We start from the raw sequence: 24,284 nt of genomic DNA on the forward strand, positions 1-24,284 counted from the left end.
AATGTAAGCAGTGGAGAAAGAGATGGGGTTTATAAAGTGTAATGTCATACTTCGTCATTTCCTGAAATTTGCTCTAAATTCAAAGGCCTCAAAAGAGCACGGACCCTGTTCCTAAATAAGACCATTCAGGGTAAGAGGGAGAAGGGGCGGGGAGTAAGATGCACAATATTTTTTACATAAACGAAACCCAAGCATTTTCCAAAATGTTAAGTTTAGCCCTCTACCATCAAATCTGCTTTTCTGAACTGCAAGACAGCAGCTTTCCCCAGCTCTAAAACACACTGCTTGACCTCGCAACTGCAGGAGGACAAAACAGAAGTAAACTGAAAATATACTTGGAAACATTTTTTTTGGTAACCACTTTTTCTGGTTTCACCCTCAGACCTCAGATATCAGACGTGGAAGCAAACAGACATCAGTTAAGATTTCTGAGACACCCACACATTTCAATACCAGTCAGATCACAACAGCAGTAGGTTTGAACAAGAATGACTTAAAAATAAACAAAAATACAACCTTATCAGTTGTATTCCAGGGAATGAACCAACTTAACGTATACGTGGCGAGGAACACCCTTGTAAAGTCATGTAAGAGCTTAATTCTGCTCTCAAAGGCAGGAGAACTCTTGCTTCTCCACAGAGGCGAGATCCAGCACAAAAGGTTAACAGAGTTAACATCACTAAACCTAGAAATATTTTTGGTATAGTGTCCCCTCCCCTCTTCCCCTGGACAGAAGCCCAGCACTGGGGACTGCAGAAAACAACTAGTCCCAAATGTTAAAGCAATTACAGTTAATAGAAATTCTGAGCTTTCTAAACCAAACCAGGCTGCTTTAGAAAGCATTTTAACAATTAGGAATAATACATTACAAAGTTACTGAGAAAAAAAAAAAAAAGAAAAAGATGAACTCTGATCTTTTTTAGACTTTGAGGTACATTAACAGCAATTGGGTTATCAGTCTCCAGACCCTGGATGCAACCAGAGCTCAAAAAAGAAAAAAATTAAAAAAAAAAATCCAACCTGTGCGACTGAATACCACCAACGTACTTGGAAGACATTTTGCATATCCCTAACAGCCAGCTGCTGGCGACAGCGTCGGATGGGACTCGGCTTCACCGCACCGCTCCGACGGATTCTCGGTGTCGATGGTCACTTAGCTGGTCTGAATTGAGCAAACTTTAAAAAAAATTAGTTAAGTATAAATAATTCACAAACTGTTTTGTGCAAATTTTTTTTATTTCCACATTTATATCACAATGTGTCCACTTAAAGGACCAAATAGCAAAGTTGCTCCCTTCTGCATCCCAAGAACACAGAAGTCTAGTTACTGTACATTCACTAAGGCTCTTTGTTTTTGCAAATTGCGTTTATGATGGATATCCATAAGGCAAACAATATCTAAAGGAATGGTAACAAGTATATTTCCAGCATACAAACAGGCTTCCTTTTTCCCTCTCACAGTACAGTTACAAACTTGTAGCACCCTCATTACATTTAGATTCTAGAAAAGGTGATTTTTCTTTTTTTTTTTTTCTCTTTTTTTTTTTTTTCCTAGAAGTTTGCAGGAAGGGAAAAGGAGGAAAAATATTTGGCTGGTGGTGGTGGGATCAAAAATATCATTAAACATCTAGTTTTTGCAGCATTTCTCAGAGACTGGATTTAAACTGAAACCAGACTAAAATATATGGATGCCTATGGAATGTTGAGCTGAAGCTGGTCTCCCAGCCTGCAGTGCAACACCTGCTGTTTAAAACCCAATCTCCGTACCACATGACTTTAAAAAAAAACGCAATCATGTTCAGAGATGTGATACAAATAAAACTACAGTTTTTGCACATTGTCTCTCCAATATCTCACTGCCAAATAAAAACCCAAATCAAGTCAAATAAATAGATGCATATTTTGTTAAGGTAACTTCCACAATTTTCTCTGTACCTGCCTGTAATAAGATTCCGGCATTCAGAAAGTGCTGGAAATCCTCTTCACTTCTTGGGGACTAACACTTTTTTATAGCTGGCTCGCTATAGAGTTTTGAACTCAATTTATCAACCTTCGTATGCCTTCCTTTGCAATTGTTAGTAAACTGGTAGCAGCATTTCACAAAAGGAGAATTTAAAGGAAAGAGCTGTAAAGAACCAGCTCCCTCACACCCTCTGCTCGTTGGGCCTGTTTGTCCAGGACAGGAGGCTTTCTCCATCTTTAAGTGGCATAGTGTCTGCCATGTTTGCTAACTGCAGATGTAAAAGCATTTTTAGCAAAACTGTACTCAGTCTAGGCAGACGTAAGGCAGGATGTTCAATCTACCATCATCCCCGTGTGGATCTAAAGATATGCACTGTGTCCAATCATACCAGTTACCCTGTGTGTCATAACAACCGTTCACGCCTGGCCAGTTATGTTCACGTATTCTGTCGAGGTCATCACTTGTGACCTCTCTTGTGACCCCAGGCAAGTCTGTAGGTTTGCTGTTAGGAGCTAGAACATGAGTCTTTCTAGCCTCTTTTCTAGTGCTTTCCTCCTGCTTTAAATATTCAGACATGAAGTAGTGAGCTCCTGGAGTCTGTACTCCTGATGAAGACAGCAAGCTACTCTGTCTGTTTAAATATGACTGAATGATTTCATTTCTGGATAATTCTTTCCAGTTCGTTTGTTCAAAAGGGCTTTGCAGGTTGGGTTTTTGCTCCTGCTTTTCCGTTTCTGTCCTGTGCTGTTCAGTAAGTGCAGGGATTTCTACCTGCAAAGGATCTTTCTGTGTTAAAGGTTTTATCTGTCCTGTCATGGGATCAAAAGTGAGTTTTCTCTCTTTTAATCTCACAGGTTTCACACCCCCTTCTGTCAGGTGCCCATCCAAGTTGACCGTATAGTCTCTGGGCCGGTACCTTTTCTTCTTTTTACTATCGGAACCTGAAGCAGCATCATCACTGTCCATTTTTGAAGTGTCCTGTGAAAAGCCCATGTGTGGCGTGAGAGATTCCCCGGGGTGGGAGCTGGTTTTGCAGCTGGGAGACGTGTGCTGTTGAAGTGTCCCTGCTGTGTGCCTGTGCTGGCTTTCCGACGGTACCTGCTGCTCCTGCCAGTGCTGAGATACCTCAGCTACCGATGGCTGAGAGAACTCCAGTCTTTTTGCTGGCATTGGAGGTGTTGAGGGTTGCATCAAGGATGGTGGCGGTGATGGCACCTGTGCAGTATCCAAGAACTGAGACCTTTGAGATGGACTAGGCAGTGAATCCTTTGGTGAGTACGTAGTATGCTGCCGAGCAAAAGTATCATGCCTAACGTTTCTAGGGCTAAACGAGGAACAGCGAGGACTCTTAGGTTGGTGCGGTCCTATGGTTTCTTCCGATTTATCATGCTGCTGAAGCACTGCAGTCTTTAATAACGAGGAAGTGCTTGAAGGTTTTACAAGTCCTGGAGAACTGGTGTGAGGTTTTACAGCATTTACTGGGATCTTACTGTGTTTATCGTTTTCACTGAGTTCTGTCCTGCTGCTTTCAGGCCCTGCATGTAGATTTACGTCTACAGGACTAGGAAAATTTTCAGGACTACCTCCAATTCCATTTGTTGGAGGGGGTGAAGAGTTTTGTAATACTTCATGACTAGCTTTGGAGACTTTAGGGGGAGGAGGGCCCTGATGCCCATCCCTGTGTTCACCTTTCCTTTTCCGGTTTCCCAATTTCTCTGGTTTCGGGGAATTTAGTTTCTGTATATCATTCCTGCTTTTCAATTCACTGATTGGCTTCGATCCGGCCACAGCAGGAAGTTGCGTTTCTGGTTTGCAGTTGTGAGCACCACCATTTGCTGATCCGGGGGGATTCGGCAACCCTCTTGGCACTGGTTCATTCTGGGTTACAGGTTCTATCAACTTTTGCCAATTCCGCAACAATTTCTTGGCACGTTTGGCAAGTTCCTCATTGGATGTCTTCTTCCTCACCTCATTGATAAGCCTCCCAAGTCTCGTTTCCTATAAAGAAATAAAAATGGGTTTACAACAGGTATCGCTCCAAACAAAATTCCTAAAGTACCTTTCTGCTCTGTAATCCTTACCCTAAGAAATACCTAGTGAAAAACTGCTAAAGATTTAAGTGCTGAATTAATCTTTTTGGAAAGGATTAGTCCAGTTGGTCCAGCGCTCTGCCATGCAACGTGAAACCTCCTGTAGATTTCAAGTCACACTGTCTTTATTCCCTGGCTAAAGCACCAGAGCTGTGAAAAACACCAGAAAGGAATTCTTTAATCAGCAAGAACCTTAAGAATAAAGGCACAACTTCAGATTCGAGGGGAAAGGCAGCACCCAAGGCAGAAAAGGTGCGTGTTTATTGCAATGAAATATAAGAGCTGCAGAAAGAGGCAAGAGAAAAAAATTCCAGAATCTTTGCCCGTTACAGGAATACGCTGACAAGTAAAATCTCCATTTCACAAACCTGACTGGCCACGGTGCGACTTATATCCCACCTTCTTCCTCCATCTCTCCTCTCCCTTCACTCCCCAGTATCTCGAAAACGTATGAAAGACCCGATTTAAACAAGCATTCCTAGGGTGGCCCAAAGTGATTTCGTAAGCGGAAGGAAGTGAAGTGTTTGATTGTTCCCAAAGCACATTTGAAAACAAAGAATTGTTCCACAAGTCAGATTACTTAAGAAAATCACTTCAAAGGAACACATAGACCAGACTGTGAGAGAAATATGCAACATGTTGTGATACAGATGTTGAAATACAGATGGTCTTATAATTAAGCAATACTGAAAAGCAAGTAACACCAACAATTTCGATATAAAGGTTGAAAAAATTTTTATAGTTTAGCCATAAGAACGTCTTAGGGCTCTGTTTCTGAGCATGGCCAGTGGGACTGCAGCCATACCACCTGATACTTCAGCTTTTAACACACCCAATCTCACCAACTAGATCAGGCACTGAAACCTGCTTAACTGAATTTATGATTAATTTTACAGACACAGAGTAACTAGATTCCTATTTCAGATTCTTTGGTGCTTGGTCACCAAACACCTAAAAAGGTGACCAGTACTTCAGCAAGCAGAGTGATGTTGCTGAACGCAACAGAATTAATCAGTAGCAATAATTAATTTAATGCCCTGCACGAGCAGGAACTGTGCTGCACAGAATACTGATCTGAATCCAGAAAGAATCACTGTGTGTGCACGGAGATGTCAGAAGCAGCACGAGAGGGACAAAATAATATCTTAATTGTGAATCCTTTGCAATCAATGTATTGTTTCAAGAAAAGCTCTTATGGAAATTAGACAGACAAAGTCCTTTTATACACACAAAAATCAAGTCATGTTTAGAGGGTGACATACCTCAAGTGCCTCTTTGGTAATGGGATATTTCTCCAGGCTGGAGATCACTTCCAGCACTGCCACCATGTTACGGATCTGCAACAGGGAAGACAAAGTCACTTCATGTTTCATGTACAGGTCTTAGTCACCAAACGTAATTTAAGACCTTCCACTTTATAATTGCTGGAAGCATTAATCACAAAATTGCTATCACACTGTCTGGCTTCAGGGAGCTGATTGTTCAAAGAATAGGGACAAGGACACTTTACTGACCTAGTTGGAAACTGCAGGAGCTGTAACAAACACGCTCTTATGTAAAACTAAAGGAAACATTAGCAATAAACCCAGCACGACTTACTAGCAAAATCCTGAGACACCTAGCCAAGGTACTAGTTAGTTGTCCTACGGCCTATGGAAACAAAAGTGCCAAATGGACCAAGAAGAGCAAAATGAGTCAAATCAGAAATCTTGCATTTATTCCTTTAGGCACCGCTTTAGATTGACACAAGTCACCGTTCGACAATTTTGTTCAAAATCTCGATGCTTCCCGCAGCTGCACACCACAGCCCAAGCCCCGGGGAGGGCAGAGGCTGCACCCAGTGGGTGTCCTCAGGCCATGGGATGGACCGAGCCTGGGACGCAGCCACGGCTCCTCCACAGCCTCCTTAAAACCTCCACCAGTTATTCCAGAACTGTGTGACCCGATCCGTAAGACGGTGAGGTGTAACCGTGGGAGTCCACATCACACAACAAAGCACGTATCAGATTTTCTGAGGGGCTTCGCTGCAATATTCCTGCACGCATGAGTAAGCTCCGCACAGCAGCAGCTGCCACAATCTTAGATGCTAAGCACAAGTGTGATTTTAATCATTTCTAGGAGAAACCTCAGACTAGAGATCTGTATTTCCATCACCTGACGTTAAAAGCACCAAAACCTGGAATTTCTAATTCACCTCTGTAGATAAGATTTAAAAGATAAGCAAAGGAAAACTTGAATCAGTCTCATTTATTACTTAATTGCGTTTGCGACTCAACTGGACGTGAACTGCATCTGAGAAAAATCTCTCAGCAAGAACCTCTGCAGGGATCTCACATTATCCTAAAGTCTTATCAGGAGCATAATCAGGCAGCGCTGCACTCCCAGCCACACATTCCGCCGCAAGATTCCTCATTTTAAAAAGACTGCAAGTTTGTAAGAATTAGCTTTTCCAAGTCAATTCTACCCGTCTATTAAAACACATCAGGAGAATCAGGAGCAGAAGTCTCCTCCTTTCAGAAAATCTTGTGCATAGACAATGTTTTTTCCAATCACAGCAGGGATTGCTTAATGTTGGAGATACTTGGAGAAAGCTGTCAGCAATTAAGCACTCTGCTTCATTTTTAGATTTACTTTTATCAAAATTATTTTTAAAAAAATCTCTATAGGCTTTGAATGATGATAACTCTTATAGGTTGTTAAACCAACTTCAGACCAAAGATGAATGGTTCTTTCTTCACAGAATCTACACCTCTGCAGATACTTAAAGCAAGCTCTACCATCGGGTCAGGTCTGGTAAAACTCCACTTAAGGTTTTAAGTAGCTGTAGAACATTCTGACACATTTTAGTTCTTATTATTTGACTTCACTACACTGACTTTCTTCCATGTTTTGACCCTTGCGCTTTCCTCAGTCCCTAGGAAGGATGATTTACACCATAGTTGAAGGAATACACAACACCAGGGGTTTTTCAGTTGTTAGAACCAGAGCACTTGGAATGGCTAATTCTCAATTCTGGGAGTTTCCAGACAAACATTTTTAGACTTGCAAAACATGATACTCTGCTTCCCAACACGTATTTCAGACTATGAATTACCAGGGTGCAAAAAGGCTCTGTGTATTGCACACACCAATAATCGGTACAATTATTTTTGCAGTTACTGGTAATCCCCAAATATTCATTATCTAAATGACAAACCGATGGCAAAATAGGAGCATTAGTCTATCAAAAGGTCAAGATGAGGAAAGTGATACGCTCATGTATATACACACCTACAGAAAGATGAAACTGGTCAGGGAATTTCCAGTAATGGCGTTGCCTTTGTTCAGTATGCCCAGATACACATCTCTGGATGCCCCCGAAAGCTCCATCCCCTTCCAGAGACCAGGTCTACACTGAGACTGTTACTTCACTCCCTCCTCCGAGGGACACATGGTGCCAATGAAGAGAGCGAAAGCAGTCCTACACCGCTGAGTCTCTGCTGATCACTCAGCTTCTGGTAAAACACAAACCACCCATTTCAGATTCTTCACACATTTGTAACCAATTCAGAACACGCTGTCACACCGAAGCCATGGCTGCAAGGAGCGCGAAGGCTCACACTCAAGATCAACTGCAAGAACCTCCCCTCATCTCTTCCTTCTTTTTGACCTGTAGGGAAGCACGGTTCTTAAAAAAATTAAAAATAAAACGTTCAGGCAGGTTCAACAACTTCTCCACCCTTCCCTGGTAGTTTTGTGTAGTTTTTTTGGAATGCTTCACCCAAACTGCCATAAAGAGAAGCTTAGAATAAAAATTATATTCACCTATTTCAAAATAGAGACTATGAAATTTCTTTTAGTATAGTTAAACACTATGATGAAAAGCTGACCTCCCCAAAACACCTTCAAGTATCATCTATTCAACGTGAAGACACCTATTTCAATAACACACCAGTAGCTTCACCTTAAACTGTCTTAATAAAACTGTCTTAATAAAATTAATACGTCGTCCCATAGCTGACACGAGACTGAAGTTACAAAACCCACCAGGACATCATCCTACTTTGAGCAGCACCAGAAATGATAAATTTATTCATGGAAGCTGGTATTAAAAATGATTATTGGCTACACAGCAGATAGACAAAGTAATATAAAGCTGAGTGGGACAAGGGAGTTTGGCAGCTTTGCTCTCTTCAGACACCGTTAAGAGTACAATTGCGTAAGTCAGCATCTCAGGAACTTGCACATCATTTTAGTTTCTATTTGCCTTCGTCTACTTCCACTGCAACCTGTTACTACCACCCCAAAACGAGGAGCTCTGTAAAGCAACCCCAGGGCCTCACATTAAGGAGCTTGCAGAAAACGGGCCAGAATAATTTATATGGCATTTCAAATTATCCCATGCTATTCCCGCGTTGTGAAGATTGACTGGCACACAGACTAATTCACTCGAAAGTTTACTGGAGAACATCTGCTTTGAGTCATGTACGATAATCCTTTCCAGCCAACCCTAACGACAGTCACAGAAAACAAATCTTATTTATTCCATGCGAGTCTCCTGAAGTCACTCAGCCATACTCTGGAGTTTACTACTGGTATATGAGATCTCTTCCAAGTTAAGCACTAAAAGTTTTTACTGCAGCCTCAAACAAAAGCATGGGTTTCTGAACGCTCTGGAAAAGATCAAGTCGCTTAATTTCCGTTTTTTAACTGCCATCTTAATCCTATTTTAGCTTTTATAAATCAGGAACAATTCAGTAACTAAACTTCAGGGCGTTACACAGCAGTTTAAAAGAATTGTGTTTGGGCTCGGGAAGTTTAACATCCAGCTGTTCCCTGCTACCTCCAGTTCTACCATCTCCTTCCCCAGCAGATTTGAAAATAGCAGCAAGCTCAGGATCCGCACGTGAGCTGGTAGCGCCACTTCCACGTGCCGGTGGTGCGGAAGGGCCAGTACTATCAACCTGCTGGGATGCATTTTATGCTGGACTAGCACAGTCAAATGCTTGGCTTTGATTCTGTTCTTTTATCTACAGACCAGTCCAGACATGAAACACGAGCACCGATGCGACACCTTTCTTCCTCAGGACTGCCTCGATGCACAGGACAACCTGCCCCTCGCTCCAGTGCCGCCTAAGAAACAAATGTTACAGAAACCTTCAACTGCAGTCCTTTGAATAAAGCAATTTGTTGGTTTTTCTGTGTTAATGTTTCACAGGGATGTTTCTGAAGATCTCTGCATCCATGACAAACCAGATGGGAGTTAGCAGTGATGCTGCTGCTGAGACATTTAGTTTATACAGGCCTGGAGTAGGAGCAGCAGCTCTTTCCTTGTAACACAGAAACCTGAGCTAGGTGCACAATTACAACAAACCTCGCAGTAAAGCTGCTCATACAGATTCCTCCCTACTGGATTCTGGCTGGAAAGACTCTTTTTTTTATCCCTTGCATAAAGGTCACGTACCAGCACCAAAAGGCATCTTTGGACACAATATCATCATCCATATGGGTCACATTAGTATCTTTAAAAGTTTCTAAACTGTATTTACACTTGGCCTAGTATGTCTAGAGTTCCTAATCACTGAAACTTTTTTAAAACTCCTGAAATCACAGGTTGTAATAATAATCTGACTCCATTGGAGGCATTTTTGAAATGGACTATACAGATATATCAGAAGACACCAGCCCTGAGAGAATGTATTTGTCATCAGACTTCAACTTACTTCCTCAGAATATGCTACAGATACTCAATATTTTGATAGTTTCAAAGAAAGTGCTTTTGTAACATTTTCCCACCTGTAGTACCAAAGCAATTTTACAAAAGCAGGCAGAGAAGTGGACCCACCGTGGAAGATGAAACAGATCTTTTTAACTTTCCTACAGACACAATCCAAATTTCTATTGCCAATTTGGTGTTTTCTGTCGGCAATTAATACAGGAAATAGAGTATGGTCTATACATAAGTTCACAGGAGCATTTGTACCGTTTTTTATCTTCTTCCCCCTGCTCCTAGGGACAGCAGCATTTTATTGGGTAGTTATAAAAACTGTCATATATCTGTGGGCAATGTATATCCTTAAGGTAGTACAGGGTAACATGCAGGAAAATCCTGGGTTCAAGGTCAATCTTGCTGAAATTGCCAGGAAGGCAGAACTGATTCAGGAGTTACAGCAACAGCACCACGAGCAACGTCATCCACTCGCATTTATTTTCTCCAGAGCAGTGTAGTCATCACCTGCACCTAAGCACCAATTCTTACCCTGGACTGGGGGGGTCTCTGATCAGTGTCAGGTCTTGCCCCCAGCACTGCATCTGTAGAAAAGTTACTTCATTGCATAATAATCTGAAACATGGAATAATAAGAAGAGAGAAGTTGCTATTCATAGTAGGCTTTATTTAAATATGGCAATGGAAATACAGAAGTTTAGTGTTTATTTAAGCACTTCATATAGGACGCATTAGACACCAGACACCAACAATACATATCATGAACCGTAAAACTGTAATTTTTAAAAAGATACAGCCCAAACACAAAGTTAGAATTCAGGTTAAAAACCTGCTGGTATTTAGTTCAGTTCCCTTGCAACTGATCTATTAACAGTTTCCCCTACCCCCAATGTGACATGATGTTGTCTAAAGATAGGGTACACGGGATCCTATTCACAGAAATGACATACCAAAATGATGATCATGCACTACTTTGTTCATTATTATCGAAAAATGTTTGAAAGTCAGTTTGCTAAGCAGTGTTCAAATATTCACCAGTACACAAGACATTCTTAAAGGTGAAGGCGAGTCTTCTAATAGCAAAGCAGATCTTTAAACATGAAGGAATCAATGATTTGGGTTGAAAGTCACCCACTGAGAGTATCTTCTATAACAGAGAAATTAATTTGGAGTCTGTGCTTTGAAAACTGATCAGAAATTTGTGTTGCAAAACAACAAGAAATGCTCCTTAACTACCAAGAACAGTCCAAAAAGTGTCCAGGCACAGCAATCCCTTATCCTGACCTCTGGATTGAAAATTTCCAGGCCTGATTTAAAGAGTCAAAACAATTTGCATAGTTTTATTTGTATTTAGGCTTTATTTAATGGTAGAGTAACATCATTCAGATACCTTCCCATATATATTTTACACAGCCAAGACCATCAAACAAGAGTAAGGTCAGATTCCAACAAAATATCTCATTGCGAAGAAGAAATCAGCAGACCTGAAATATTTAACTTGAGCAGGACAACAGTTTAGCCCTCCGTTACCTTTCAGCAGTATGTACACACATAAGTAAGGTGTAGAGAGACTAGAAGAGCCAAGAGATTAAGAGGAGTTTGCCAGCAGAACACACAGCTTGCCCCAGCAGTTACAAACAGCCTCGAGACACAAATGCAGAGCAGTTGGTAAGTACCATCAACACTCCAGCTCTTCTCTGCACAGCCCACTCCAAAGGACACAGCTAACCCTGGCAGAGGCCCCTGATGTAGCAGGAAAACTCTCCACGCTGTGGCAAGGCTGGGGAAACCACCCAACGACGGGAGTATCCATCAGTGGAGTCATTTAGAAGGTAAGATACAAGGGGTAGTAAAATACAGATTATGGAGACAAGACGCACGCCCAGAACATAACCAGTTCACAGTGGCACATCCAGGAAAGGTTCTGCTCTACAGGAAGAGGTCTTTAAGGCAAAATTAAGGAAAATAGTCAACATTGTAACACTTTTCTCCATATTTATTAGCCAATAATCGAAAGACATTTTTGTTACTACAGAGAGAAATAACTGTCTGTCGACTTCAACATTCACTAAACATTTTGTATAGTAACATACAAATTGGACCTGTAGTGCCTACTCCTCAGATGGATATGAAACATAAAAGACTCACTACAACATGATGCCCCAACACTTCTTCCCCACCCCGCTCCAAACCAAAACAAACCACGAGACCACGAAGTTGAACGTTCAAAACCTTTTTGGGGAACAAGTTTATTAACCTGATTTAAAAAGCCCAGCAGTTGAAGTGAGAGTTAGTTACACGAAATACTACTAAACTGGAAAGACATGTGTGGCCACAAATTCAAGATAAAGGAACAGAGTGAGGAGCAGGTAGCAGGGACCACAAAGCCAGGCAGGCATTGTCACAGCAGGGCAGAGCAATCTCAATGGATCTACCGCAGCATACTGCAAGCAAGATAATTTTAGTCTTGTTTTTCACTCAACACCAAACTGATAAGGAATGGTTTAGGAATCAAACTCAGATGGAATTACATGTTCATCTCAAGGCACCACAGTTCAAGAAGAACGTATACAAAGAGGAGTTCAGCGGAGAGCAGTGATAAGAGGTTTTGAAAACATGGTTAATAGGGGAAAAAAAAGTTTAAGTACTCATTCACACAGTATTGGAAAAAAATAGGGAGGAGACACAAGAAGCTTGACATAAGCTCTCTATGCATCATTAGTCATAATAAAGAAAATGGCCATCAACTGTTTTCAAGCTCACTGCCCTCATTTGCAACAAGACAAATACTGATTACATATTAAGAATAACCAGAGAGCTACTAATACACTCAAATAAGCCCCCAAAGAGCTTCCATAGCCACTGCAGAGGTTTAAGAACAGATTAGATAAGTCTGGAAGGAGGTTTTTTTATAAAGGTGATGCTACTTCAGTGAAGGTGATGGACCACGTAGCTTCACCAAGTCCCTTCCAGCCACACACCCTTGTGATTCACACCCGGGAACAGATACCCAACAGCAGAAATACATTGAAACACCCATTTATCTAGTCCCAACTAGACTCAAAATAGTAATTCTAAATTCTGTCCTCTCAAATAAATTCATAATTATATGAAGCAGTTTTATAAAGGGCTTACAAAATGCAACACTTAAAAATTCACTGCCCCTCTGGCCCGTGCTGCCCAACCACACAGGGCAGGCTCAGGATCCCAAGTGCCTGCCCCCAGAAATGCCCAAGGCTGTCCCAGCCTTCCCAGGCAGCTCATCACCACTCAGGCCTTGTAGTCACTTCGTATCACCATGTCAAGCACCTCACCCTCACCCCTCTACACCCCTCCACGTCCCAAGCACCTCACCCTCACCCCTCCACGTCCCAAGCACCTCAGCACATTTCCCTAACAGCACTGTCCTGCCCAAACAAAGCATAATAAAACAAGAATAACCATGGAAATTATTAGGTTTGACTCAGCCCTACACATCCATTGCCTTCTGGTATAAATACTATGGATCACATGGCCAGCTACAAATGTGTTTAACATTTAGTGGAACAACATTGCATGTCTTACAGAACAAGACTTGTCAACTGTTGAGCTGCACAACCAAAGAATACAAAATAATGCAATATGTCACCCTCTGGGTGCAGCAATCACTACAGATTGTTTCAGCACAATAAATAACACCCATAGAACACATCACTGACACACAAGCCCTAAAAACCCAATCACTAACTTGGCCCTAAGGGCATCTAACCACGATACCGTTTTGTTGTATACATGATAACAGTTTCTCCTCCTCTTCCACCTGTACAGAAACTTCAACCAAATGAATCTTGGTAGTTATTATTTGTTACAAACCATCAACTAAAGTCCAAAAATTACTGCTTAAAAATTTAGAGCGATGAAATGAGGTCGCTGTATAATGAAAGTCATAGGAACAACTGCTCTGACTTCAACAAGAAAGACACAGCGTTTGTTGGTTATTCAGGCAGAATACACAGAAAATCCAGCCTTAAGATGCACCCCTTCTGATTTATGATGATCTTGGTGTTTTCTAGGGTAAGGAGATACCCACCCATTCACACAGAAGTCTGTACTTAGCCTGTGGTTACTGGTAGAACTGAACAGCCAATGCCAAGAGTTAATGTACAAGAGGTGGGTGCCAGCAGAACCAGCTGCTCCCAGCTCAGAGCTCTCCACTCCACCTGCACCCACCATTAGTATCCACCTGTCCTACGATAAGAGCAAAATCAAGACACCAAACCAGATTATGAGAATGACCCTTACAGGCATCACCTGGACTGAATCGTTGTGCAATCACCTACTTGATCTTCATGCACTCCAGAGAACTAGTGGAGATTGAAAATTATGCAACACATATTTAAAGACTCGATGAGTATTGCTTCAAAGGGTCAAGAGCTCTAAAATTTTAAAATATCATGTTACCCATCACATGGAATGTCTACCCAGAGCTGTTGACACGGAGCAGTTTATATCTGAATGTAATACAGAAAAGCCCTGCTAATGTCACCACAATATAAATTTTACACTCTTTTCTTTATTTTTTAAGACACCTATCACCATATTGGTGTACTTTTAAATACAGCAGGACAACTTTTTTCCAAATTTTGGGAAGCTTCTCAGCTGATTCCTTAAAAGTGACTAAGGTAAGAGCCTCCTGAATACACTGAGTTGTGGAATTTGTAATTCATCACACTGAAGCACAATATGCTTGCATGACTGCTCATAAGAATTTAAGCATGGCATATTTGTTCACAAAACTTGAGAAAAATATAGTCTTAAAAATTGGGACAGTTTTAAATAGCAAGTTTGGAGAGAAGTCACCATATTCTTTCAACAGCAATTACAGAATTTGTCGGCACATACCACAGAGAAGTTTTATGGATAAGCAAAAAAAAAAAAAAAAAAGAAATCAATTCACCCTTCTAGAATTATTGCTCACCGAATTTTAGATAAAATGCTGCTGCCAGACACCCATTTCTAAAGACTTTGCAGGTCCTCAGGAGAAGATGGGGAAAGCAATACTCGGCCATTCCATTCGGTGGCACAATCATTAGCAGCTACTTGAAAACGAAATTAGTTTTCTACCTTTGGCTGAAAAAAAAATAATCTTCCCCCCAGAGGAAGGTAGGCACACCACCTTTCAACTCAGGGCTTACAAACTGGAGGGCTACTTTAAGACTAGCTCCACTCCAGAGCTAATTGCAGTGTGATCATGACAGGACAAAAGAACCCAGTACCCCATCAGCATTTTATTTATATTTAAACACAGAAAACACTCAAGAAGCTGCAACCCGGTGCTAGTTATTTCTAACCTAGTGGCAAAAATCTTTTCCGTTTAAGAAAGCCCCACTGATGCTTAAGCCCCTTGGCAGCCTACCTTAAAAAGTCCAGTGAAGAAAATACTACACCAAGTCAAAAACCCACGTTTTACTGAAACTCTTACACACGACAACAGAGATTTGATGATGCAGTCAGACCCTTAACCAGCATGCTTGCCCCATATGTACAAAAGCTGCAGGCATCCCATCTTTGCAAATACATTTGAAATACCACCACTTGCATCTTCTCTTCCACCTCACTGTGCTCAGCTCTATCCAAAAATCAACTGTAGTTTCTCCAAGGATAAACTGTAATATTGAGGTATAATTTTTTTCTGGAACTTTCAGGATGATAACTTACACACAGACACAAAAATTCCATGTTTCTTCCTGTACCAATAATTTACACAGCACACGGAGTGTTACATACTGACCACGTTACCCAGTTCAAAGAGCTCTGCTTGAGTGACAGCTCGAGTTAGAGAAACTCAGCTGGAAGTTTGTGAACTGAAGACTATTTATGAATGTGCAACACCACCTTGAGAAAACCCATGCTCCTCTGCCTTCAGAAGTTCTACACTCCTTAACAAAAAAAAAAATAAAATCAAGTTAGACCTGCAGTATAATCATGATACTCTGCAAGAGGATTCTGCATGAAAACAGTACGTGAGAAAGCAGCTCCACAAAAGTGCTGGCTGTCACTCTTAGACGAGACTTCCACCTCTGCACAGTCATCTTCACAGCACAAAGTTTCAAAATACACCCAGTTGAGTATGCTGCTGAATACTACAGCCTTGGACGTAGGATTCCTCTCCTCCCCAACCGCTCTGTTAGAAAACCACTTTGTTCAGTAAAACAGAACTAATTACGTTTTACTTCCAGTGATTCCCCAATGGAAATTTCTACCACCGACTGTTTGGACATGCTGAAAATTGTATACTTTGATATTAACAATCACACTTAAGCATGCACCGCTGCCCCATGAAAGCCGTGCCCCAGAAAACACTGACACGCTGTGAAGTTTAGCAGATTGCACCTCAAATTGAAGCAATTTGTTGCCACTTAAATATTGTTCCAAACACTGAAAGCATGAATTACCTGCAGAAAGAATAATTTAGCTGTTAGAATACTGAATAAACAAACCTACATGCATTAAACCAAATGTGACATACTTACCTTTACCTTAAATGTTTCTTTACGGACCAAGTGGGGCCACATCATACCATGTGTTATACATACCACAAAGAGAGTTTATTTGAAGTTATCACCAAGCACAAAATGGGTGAGAGGAGATAGTAGTAAAGTGTTATCAGCCAAAACAGACATGCTTTTTTAAATAAAAACTATACTGACATTAATTTGAACTCCAAATCTAATATATTGGAGTAACTATGCCTTAAAAGAAGTGCTTCTTAATTAACATCAATTTTCCATAGCAGGCAGAATCGATTCCTTCTTTCCCTGTCCTGAAGCTTCTGTGGTTCATGAAAAAGGAAAACTCTACTTGTCAACTGCAGCAGCTCCTTGGAGAAACTGGAAAAGGATCTCCCCTCACGGGATACTGGGAGAAAAAGCTTCAGCTGCCCTGAAACTACTTTGATCAGGAGCCAAAGGTGCCAGAACACAGCGCTGTTGTGTCACACGGCCATACCAAAACCCTGAAGAAACGCAACGACCTGCACCTTAGTCCTAAACTGGGCTCACCCTCAACTTACTGTACAAAACCCTAACAAATGAGAAATTGGAGTTTCTATCCTCCGTCCAGACTTCTGAAACATGGGCTAAGCCAAAGGTGTTCATATTTTCTAAGACACAGACTGTGTCCCTCCCCACTTGGGAGCTTTTGGCAGCAAATATCTTCCCTCCCACCGTGCAGTGTCTGGGCAGCAGGAGCCCACCCAGCTGCACCCCATGCCCACCCCAGCTCCAGCTCCATGCTCAGCTCACTGCTTTCTTGGGTTAACTGTGTGCCAACGAGCACCAAAATGGCTTAAGAAATGGCTTAATGCCTGCACCAGCAGGAACCCAGCTGCCCCAAGTCAGAGCAGCTTGGGAAACGGCAGCCTCAGGTTCTTTGCCGTCTGGGAAGTGTTTTAGCCCATCTCTCCTGGAAGGATGAACATCTCACACATCCGCTGTCTTTTCCACACAGTGGTTCTTGATGACTGTCAGAGATTATTCCTGATGTTTATTCTACCTACAAAAAAATGGTTGTTCCATTCAGTAAGCTGCTGGTTACATCAAGAAAAATGAACTCGATTAGTTTTTTTCCCCTCCCAGCACTTTCTACCTCCAGCTTCTGAGCAATCAAAGCTTTCTCTTCTCACCAAGGGTCCGTGCTACAGCATGTGCAGACAGGTATACTTGCAGCAAAGTTTTATCCTATGGATTTAAAAAGCCTGATTCCCTTTAACGAAAACAGCCTGATAAACTGAGGGGTGTCTGGCTGGAGGGTGCTGCCCCTCCAGGAGCTTGAGCTTCTATTGCTTGGGGCTGCCACGACCCCACTGTCACCCCTCCTCGCCACACACTCCCCCAGCTCCTGCCTGGAGCCACCTCCGTGAGCCCACACCGAGCCAGGGCAGGGAGAGCAGCCCCAGGTGAGCCCCTTCCAGGTCGGGTTTGGCCAGGTGAGCTCCTCAGCAGCCTGGGGAATGGTGCTGCGGCTCCATTGGCAGTTTCAGCCGGGGTAACAGGCGAGTTTAATCCACGTCAATTCATTTTTTGATTATCTGGAGCATTAGCCATACAGCCTTTAGTGTTAGATGGTTTACTCTTGAGTTTCAAAGCTCACTCATCAGTTACCACTCAGGAGCATCCTTCTGGCTGGCCATAAAGAAATTTCCCAGCATTTATCCCAGGAACTCACGCCGAGCCCTGGCATTACTGCACTGCAACCAACACAGGGGATGACTCCAGACATCTGTGAACCACCCACAGGTGACAGCGACAATAAAGCCTCTACAAGTTAAACCTGACCATAAGGCACCCACCCTCATCTCAAAACACACAGAGCAGTGCAGTTGACTTTTGGAGGTAGCACTTACCTCTTTTCCTACAAGGTCCTGAGCCAGCCTGCTAAGGCAGCAGGGAAACAGGAGGAAGCAAAGAGCACTCTACTTGTCAGCTTCCATACTTAAACACTTTAATGCCCAATTCTGCTGCCACCTCTGTGCCAGTACTATTTGTGATGCACTATAAGATTTATCAGGTAACCGAGCTACATCAAAAACTACCCGGGGAGGGGGGGGGGGGGGGGAAGTATTGTCTTTTTTAAACCTTGATCAATTCCCCAGTTCAGTTCAGCACATGATCCTGCAAATACTTGCACCAGCACACCTAAAATGGGTGTGTGTAGCAGGAATAAGAAGTGGGTGTTATTTAAATTGTCACTGCTACCGAAACAAACACTCAAATTACAGCTTAAGAGCAAATGACTACTGCCATCATCACTGCAACCTCCGGAGTTTCAAGGAATTAACAACAGAAAGGCAATTTGGCATTCCCCTTGCTTTGACCCCTCAACCCAAACTCCCTGCTACTTTTGTTTACTCCGATTTTGTCTCAGCAGCCTCAAACTTTGTAATGGTCTCACTAGTGCAAGGGGTACCGTGCAAGCAAAGAGTTTTTAACGTCCTCAAAAAGCCTCTCAAAAAATAACCGGCTGTATTACCATCAGTAACAAATGGAACAGGACTATCCAGGCAACTAACCAGATAAGTGCTAACTTGGCCTAGTTAAATACAGTATCTACATCTGTGTAAGCATCACAGGCACTGCTGAAATAAACTTCCACCAAGCAAAAAAAAACCAAACCCAAAACTATTTTGAAAGAGATGGAGAGGAAAACTGCAAAGAAAGGCCAAGAAACCAACTATACCACCACCCTCAAACAGGTGAATTCAAGTGTATCCAGGTGTTAACAAGGCAGAACTCCAAAATAAGCAGTCATCCTCATTTAAGGTTATTTAAAATTAAGAAATTTAATACAACAGAACTTACTACATCAGGCCCCAATCTTTATCTGGAACATGATAACAACACTTCAGACCCTCCACATTAGGAAATGCCACAGCCACCCGCATGTTTCACCACAGACCTGAAACCCAACCCCTGCCCTGATGCACAAAATGCAATCCTACCTGAAACAACATGGGCTACAATAAGGAAATAAGCAGAACCAGCGAGAGGTACAACAGGTCTTTGCACACTGCAGCTTCCTCAGAACTGATAAGCTTATTAAGGCTTCACAGAAAAGGATGAAGCAAAAGCCATGCCTAGTCTACTTTCTCCCACATGTCATACTTGCCTGCATCCAAAGGAATCACCAGGACCCTCCCAAAGCAAACCACCACCTTCCTCCACCCTCTATATTGATATTATTACAGCAGTGTCTTGCCCCTTCTCCCCTCCTTTTTAAACTCTATTCCAGAAAGCATATGCATCACTGAGGAAAGCTTCTGTTTCTAGGACGTTGGTAAAGGAATCAATACAGAAAACAGCCATAGAAGCATCTTTAACTATGCAACTCGTGTTAACTGGAAGATCACCCCAGGCCAATGCACTACTTAACAGAGTACAACACACAGACCGATTTATTATTAATAATTCAGATCATGGACCTCTCCTGAAGGTCTGAGCAGCAAGGCCGGCTGAGATACCGAGTGAAGAGTAGCCTGATTTACAATCAGCTCCAGCCACACAGTGAGCATATAATGGGTTGTTACTCAAACCAAAACTTCATTTGCATCGCAGAAAGGTATTAATGGCAAATAATTAAATTATTGTCTAATATTTAAAATCAGGAAAAGATCGCTACATATTCATGATGAGGAACCATTTAATTGCAAGCACAGTTCTAACAGCCAGTTGGAAATGACAGGCTTCCCCACAGAGCAAAAACTAACAGATCTCATTATTCCTGACATCAGGTAATAAATTCCCTGAAGAGCACAGAGCACGATTTAACAAGGCAAAGGTGTTCTGCTTGGTGGAAGAGGTGGTTTCTCAGCACACCAAGCCCGACGGGAAAAGCGTTGCTTCTACCAGAACCAAGTATCTCCCCTGTAAGATCTCATGCAACTGCCAGAACAAGGTTTTGGAGACTCTTCTTCAGCTACTGCTTCTACACAGTTCTTCCAGGAGAAGGATTTTCCAGCACGAAAATCCTATCCCCCATCTCTGTGGTCGATACCACTAAGCTCACCCTTTCCTCTGATGTGAGGCTTGGTGCTCTCTGCTAACGCCCAAGCTTTGGAAGGAAATTGATGTTGATACTTAGTGTTTAAGTCATGTAACATAAGTAGTTTGCCCATATGTTTTTTTTTCAGGGGAATAGGCTGAATAACTGAATACATAACACCAGACATCCCGGGTGGCTTCCAAGATGATGTAATTTTTTTTAAATAGCCTATTTCTTATAGGTCTCCTTTGAAATAGAGGTTACCCATGTAAATTCTGAACCAAGTGTGTGAAATTAAGTTATAAATATATTCTGCAGCAATTACTAGAAGAGGTCTCAAGTGCTAAATGCATGTGTACCATTAAAACACCGCTCCTGAGTCAGCACAGCTTTAGGTAGCAGTTTGAACCAAGATGAACAATCAGCACAGAAGATGATTTCTCAAAGCAAGCAGGTTCTGAAAGCTTGGGGAAAAGGTTATTTTGACCAGTTCAATTCAACAAAGGTAGGGAAACTTATCTCTAATTTTTTTTAACTTAAGGTGGGACCTCGCAGTTAACCAAGATCTGTATATACCACAAAGGCCTTCACAGCTACACTGGAATGAACATCCACAATGGAGAAACAGCTTCTACTAGAGAACATATCAGTCAAGCTTAAATTTACAGCTCCCTACAGTAAAGCACTATGAAGAACCATATTCTCCTCTTCAACCTCACAAAACTGGGCTGGTTTTTGCACACCTGGCAATATTCCTGCAGTTTTCACCTTCTCCCCTCTCCAGAAACACGCACGTACACACACCAACAATTACATTGAAAAGCCTGAATGAAATCCAGGCCTCAAAGCTTGACTTTCTCAGTAAATAAGGAAGTCAATCACAATAATGAATACCGTAAGCTTGAATGCAACCACTTCTTTAAGGAGAAGATTCTAAAAGCCAGAAGAAAGTAGCCAGAGTTTTCTGTGAGTACCCGCAAGTGCAGCAGCTCGTAGCTGCAGTGACTTCCTCCTGTGGGAAAACATCAAAACACTTTCTTATACTTTTACTCTGGTGCCCAAGCGTGATTAAATTCAGAATCTGCTTTTAATCATGTTCAAAAATTTAAGATGTTCTTTCCCTGCCTGGAAGTGGCATGACAGGTAGTTTTACTGATTACCACGTATCCTACGTGCTTTGGAGAAAAAAGTCTGAGATCTAAGCCTGCACAATGAATCTCAACTACACCACCTCTGCTCTCCTTCGAAGAAAAGGTTAAAATGGAAGACAGCCCCCTGCCTACAGGCATTTCTAAACAATGGGCTGATTTTTCTGCCACCAATTATTGCCCTGGATAAGTATCAAGTATGTCGAATTATAATTTAACATACATCACTCCTAAACTTATGGGGCTACTGACCTGCTGGAAGCCCAGCAGAGCTCCTGGCTGATGCTCTAACTCCCCCTTGCAGACAGCTGCCTGGTTATTTCTGGTCCCCCCTCATCAGAACCAAACTGCGAGCACATTCGCAGCATAATGTAACATTAACATATGGAGAAAAGTATCCATCACAAAATAGTATTTCCTGGCATCTTATTTCCGCACAGCAACAGTGTTTTAGAAAGTAACACCAGAATTAGCGTAATCATTGCTGCTGACAGTTTTGAAGTTAAAAGAAACTATAGATCTGTTAGAAATTTATTAAACTAAGGTTGGCGCTTGGTCTAACATAAAGTGAAAAATTTACAGCCACAAAAAAGAGAACTCAAGAGCAAACAAAATTCATGAAGTGTACTAACTGACATTTCAGCAAGATCCACGTTAAAGTACTGCAAACTCAAACAACTTTGACATTTAAAAACCCACAATCACCATTATAATTCATTACTGTTACTCGAACATGTAATATTGCAGCTCATGACCAATGCACATCACAGGAGACTACTAAAGCAGCTACAAGGTCAGGGTGATTTTTCTTCAGTTTTCATGTCACGTGCAGGCCACTTCAGGTGGTTTCCAAATGACAACAACTTTATTAGCTACTTTAAGACTTCAATCTATTATAAAAAACCCACTTGTTCAGACAGAAGTAGGCATGACTTTAATAGAACCAAAGTACCATTCCACATAGCCAGCCTTCTGGAATAACACACACGCGTTCAGTTCAGCCCGATGAGCCCGTAGCTGCCCCCACAAACTGCAGATGGCCAAAACAAACCCACCTTTGCGTCCTGTTGGGGAGACTGTTGACCTAAGATTCCAAAATCTGACAGATTGCAGGCTCTGCAGTCAGCTCACAGCCATAAACCCCTAAGCAGAGGGCTGTTTTAAGGACTGTTTTAACGTGCCAAAAAAAACCCTTAAAAGGAGTAAATGATACGTTGGACAAGCGCCACTTCAACGTTCAGGCCACTTACAGGTAAAATACACGCCGAGTTCTGTGCTTACACTCCATCCCAGGAGGAGCCGATAAGCTCATTAGCGCGCTGCAGTAAGGGATAACACCGAAGACGGAGGCTGCTCGGTGCTGGAGCAGCTCCAGAGCCCCGAAGTCCCCGTCGAAGCCCTCCCGGCGTCCCCGGAGCCCGGGGTACCCCAGGACCCCGCCTGGCGGGGGCCGCAGGGACCGAGGAACAGGTGGGCGCCCCGGAAGGTCCCGGCGAGCCGCGGCAGAGCCCGGCCCAGAGCCCCCTGCAGGCCGCACCCGAGCCGCGGCCTGGCGTCGGGAGGCCGCCGGGCCGCACGCCGCATGGCCGGGCAGCGCCGGCCGGGCCCCGGGGGGTGCCGTGCGGCGGCGGGAGGCGGTGCGGCGGCGGACGGACGCGGCCCCCCGCGAGGAGGGGAGAGGCCGCCGGTGCCACTGCCGGGGCGGCCCCGCGGTCCCGGCTCGGGGGAAGCGGGCGGCGAAGCGCCGCTGGCAGCGGGACCCCAGGCGGGCAGAGCGCTGGGGAGCTTCCCCGCTACCGCCCGCAGCGGAGGCTTCCGGTGCCCGGGGAGGAGCCCGGCCGCTGCCGCGGTCCCGGCGGGAGGGGAGGCGGCGGCGGACGCGCGGCCCCGGCGCTCCCCTCGGACAGCGGCGGGGGCACGGCGCGGCGGGAGCGGCGGGCAGCTGCCTACCGGGGAGCGGGGGGGGGGGGGTAAGGTGGAGGAGGAAGCGGGGGGGGGGGGGGGCGCGCGCGGCGGCGGCTCACGGCCGGCGTCCCCGCGCTGCCGGCACGGGAGCGGCGGGGCCCGTCGGGCCGTACTCACGTTGCTCTGCGGGTCGATGGCCTGCAGCAGCCGGTCCCTGATCTGCTGCGGGGAGGGGGCCGGAGCCGCTGTCATTGCCTGGGCGAAGCGGGGCGGCTGCGGCCGGGGCGGGCGGGCGGCGGGGCCAGGCCGGGCCGGGGCGGCGGTTCCTCACTCGCCGGCGGCGGCCTCCTCGGGGAGCCGGAGTCGCATGTTCGCTCCCCGCGAGGCGGGGGCAGCGGCGCTCGGAGCGGGGCGCGGGGGGGACCGCGGCGGCGCGAGCGGGCCGGGCCCGACTGTTCCGCTCGGGGCCAAACTCAACTGTGGGCAGGAGCCAGCCCCGCGCAGGGCACCCTGGGAACGCCCGACGCCGGAGCGGCCGACGCGCCCCTGACGCCCCGACGCACGCCCCGGCGGGCCCGGACGGCGCCTGCGCAGCGCGCGCGGCGGAGGCGGGGAGGGGCGGGGGGAGCGCGCCTGCGCGGGGCGGCCGAGGGGAGCGGCGGGGAATGGCGGGGCTTGGCGGAGAGGGAGAGGAGCTCGGCGGCTGCGGGCCGGCCCCGGCCGGGAGCGAGAGAGGGTTTGAGGGGGCAAATATCGGCGGCAAAGCAGCGCTCCTCGGCTCCCACAGCCCCGATGCCTCGTTTCAGGCTCGCAGGAAGGTAACGCGGCCCTTTAAGTTGGGAAAAGTCCAGTGTATTGTAGAAAAAAACATTTTTTGCCAAGCGGCAGAACTTTGGTTTTTTCATTATTTTCACCATAACGGGTGACGAAAACAATTACAGATTTCCAGCCGTT

General features: G+C 44.2%; 1 protein-coding gene across 1 annotated transcript; it reads right to left on the bottom strand.

Moving 5' to 3' along the window:
- Positions 1-918: 918 nt before the first annotated feature.
- MED26 (mediator complex subunit 26) lies at positions 919-23,862 on the bottom strand. Its single transcript, XM_074928155.1, has 3 exons — positions 23,508-23,862; positions 5,316-5,390; positions 919-3,961 (listed from the first exon to the last, which is right to left on the bottom strand). Exons 1-3 carry the CDS (start codon positions 23,580-23,582, stop codon positions 2,267-2,269), a joined length of 1,845 nt encoding a protein of 614 aa, XP_074784256.1. The 5' UTR covers positions 23,583-23,862; the 3' UTR covers positions 919-2,266.
- Positions 23,863-24,284: the final 422 nt, after the last annotated feature.

Source organism: Athene noctua, chromosome 27 (assembly GCF_965140245.1).
Source record: "Athene noctua chromosome 27, bAthNoc1.hap1.1, whole genome shotgun sequence".
Taxonomy (NCBI): domain Eukaryota; kingdom Metazoa; phylum Chordata; class Aves; order Strigiformes; family Strigidae; genus Athene; species Athene noctua.

What these genes read in the sequence shown, in the direction of transcription:
- MED26 (XM_074928155.1), bottom strand. Translation starts at nt 23,582, where the DNA reads ATGACAGCGGCTCCGGCCCCCTCCCCGCAGCAGATCAGGGACCGGCTG. An exon ending in CCATCGACCCGCAGAGCAAC is followed by an intron (nt 5,391 to 23,507) that starts GTGAGTACGGCC and finishes TCCCTGTTGCAG; the next exon opens with ATCCGTAACATGGTGGCAGT. An exon ending in TTACCAAAGAGGCACTTGAG is followed by an intron (nt 3,962 to 5,315) that starts GTATGTCACCCT and finishes ATTTCTTTATAG; the next exon opens with GAAACGAGACTTGGGAGGCT.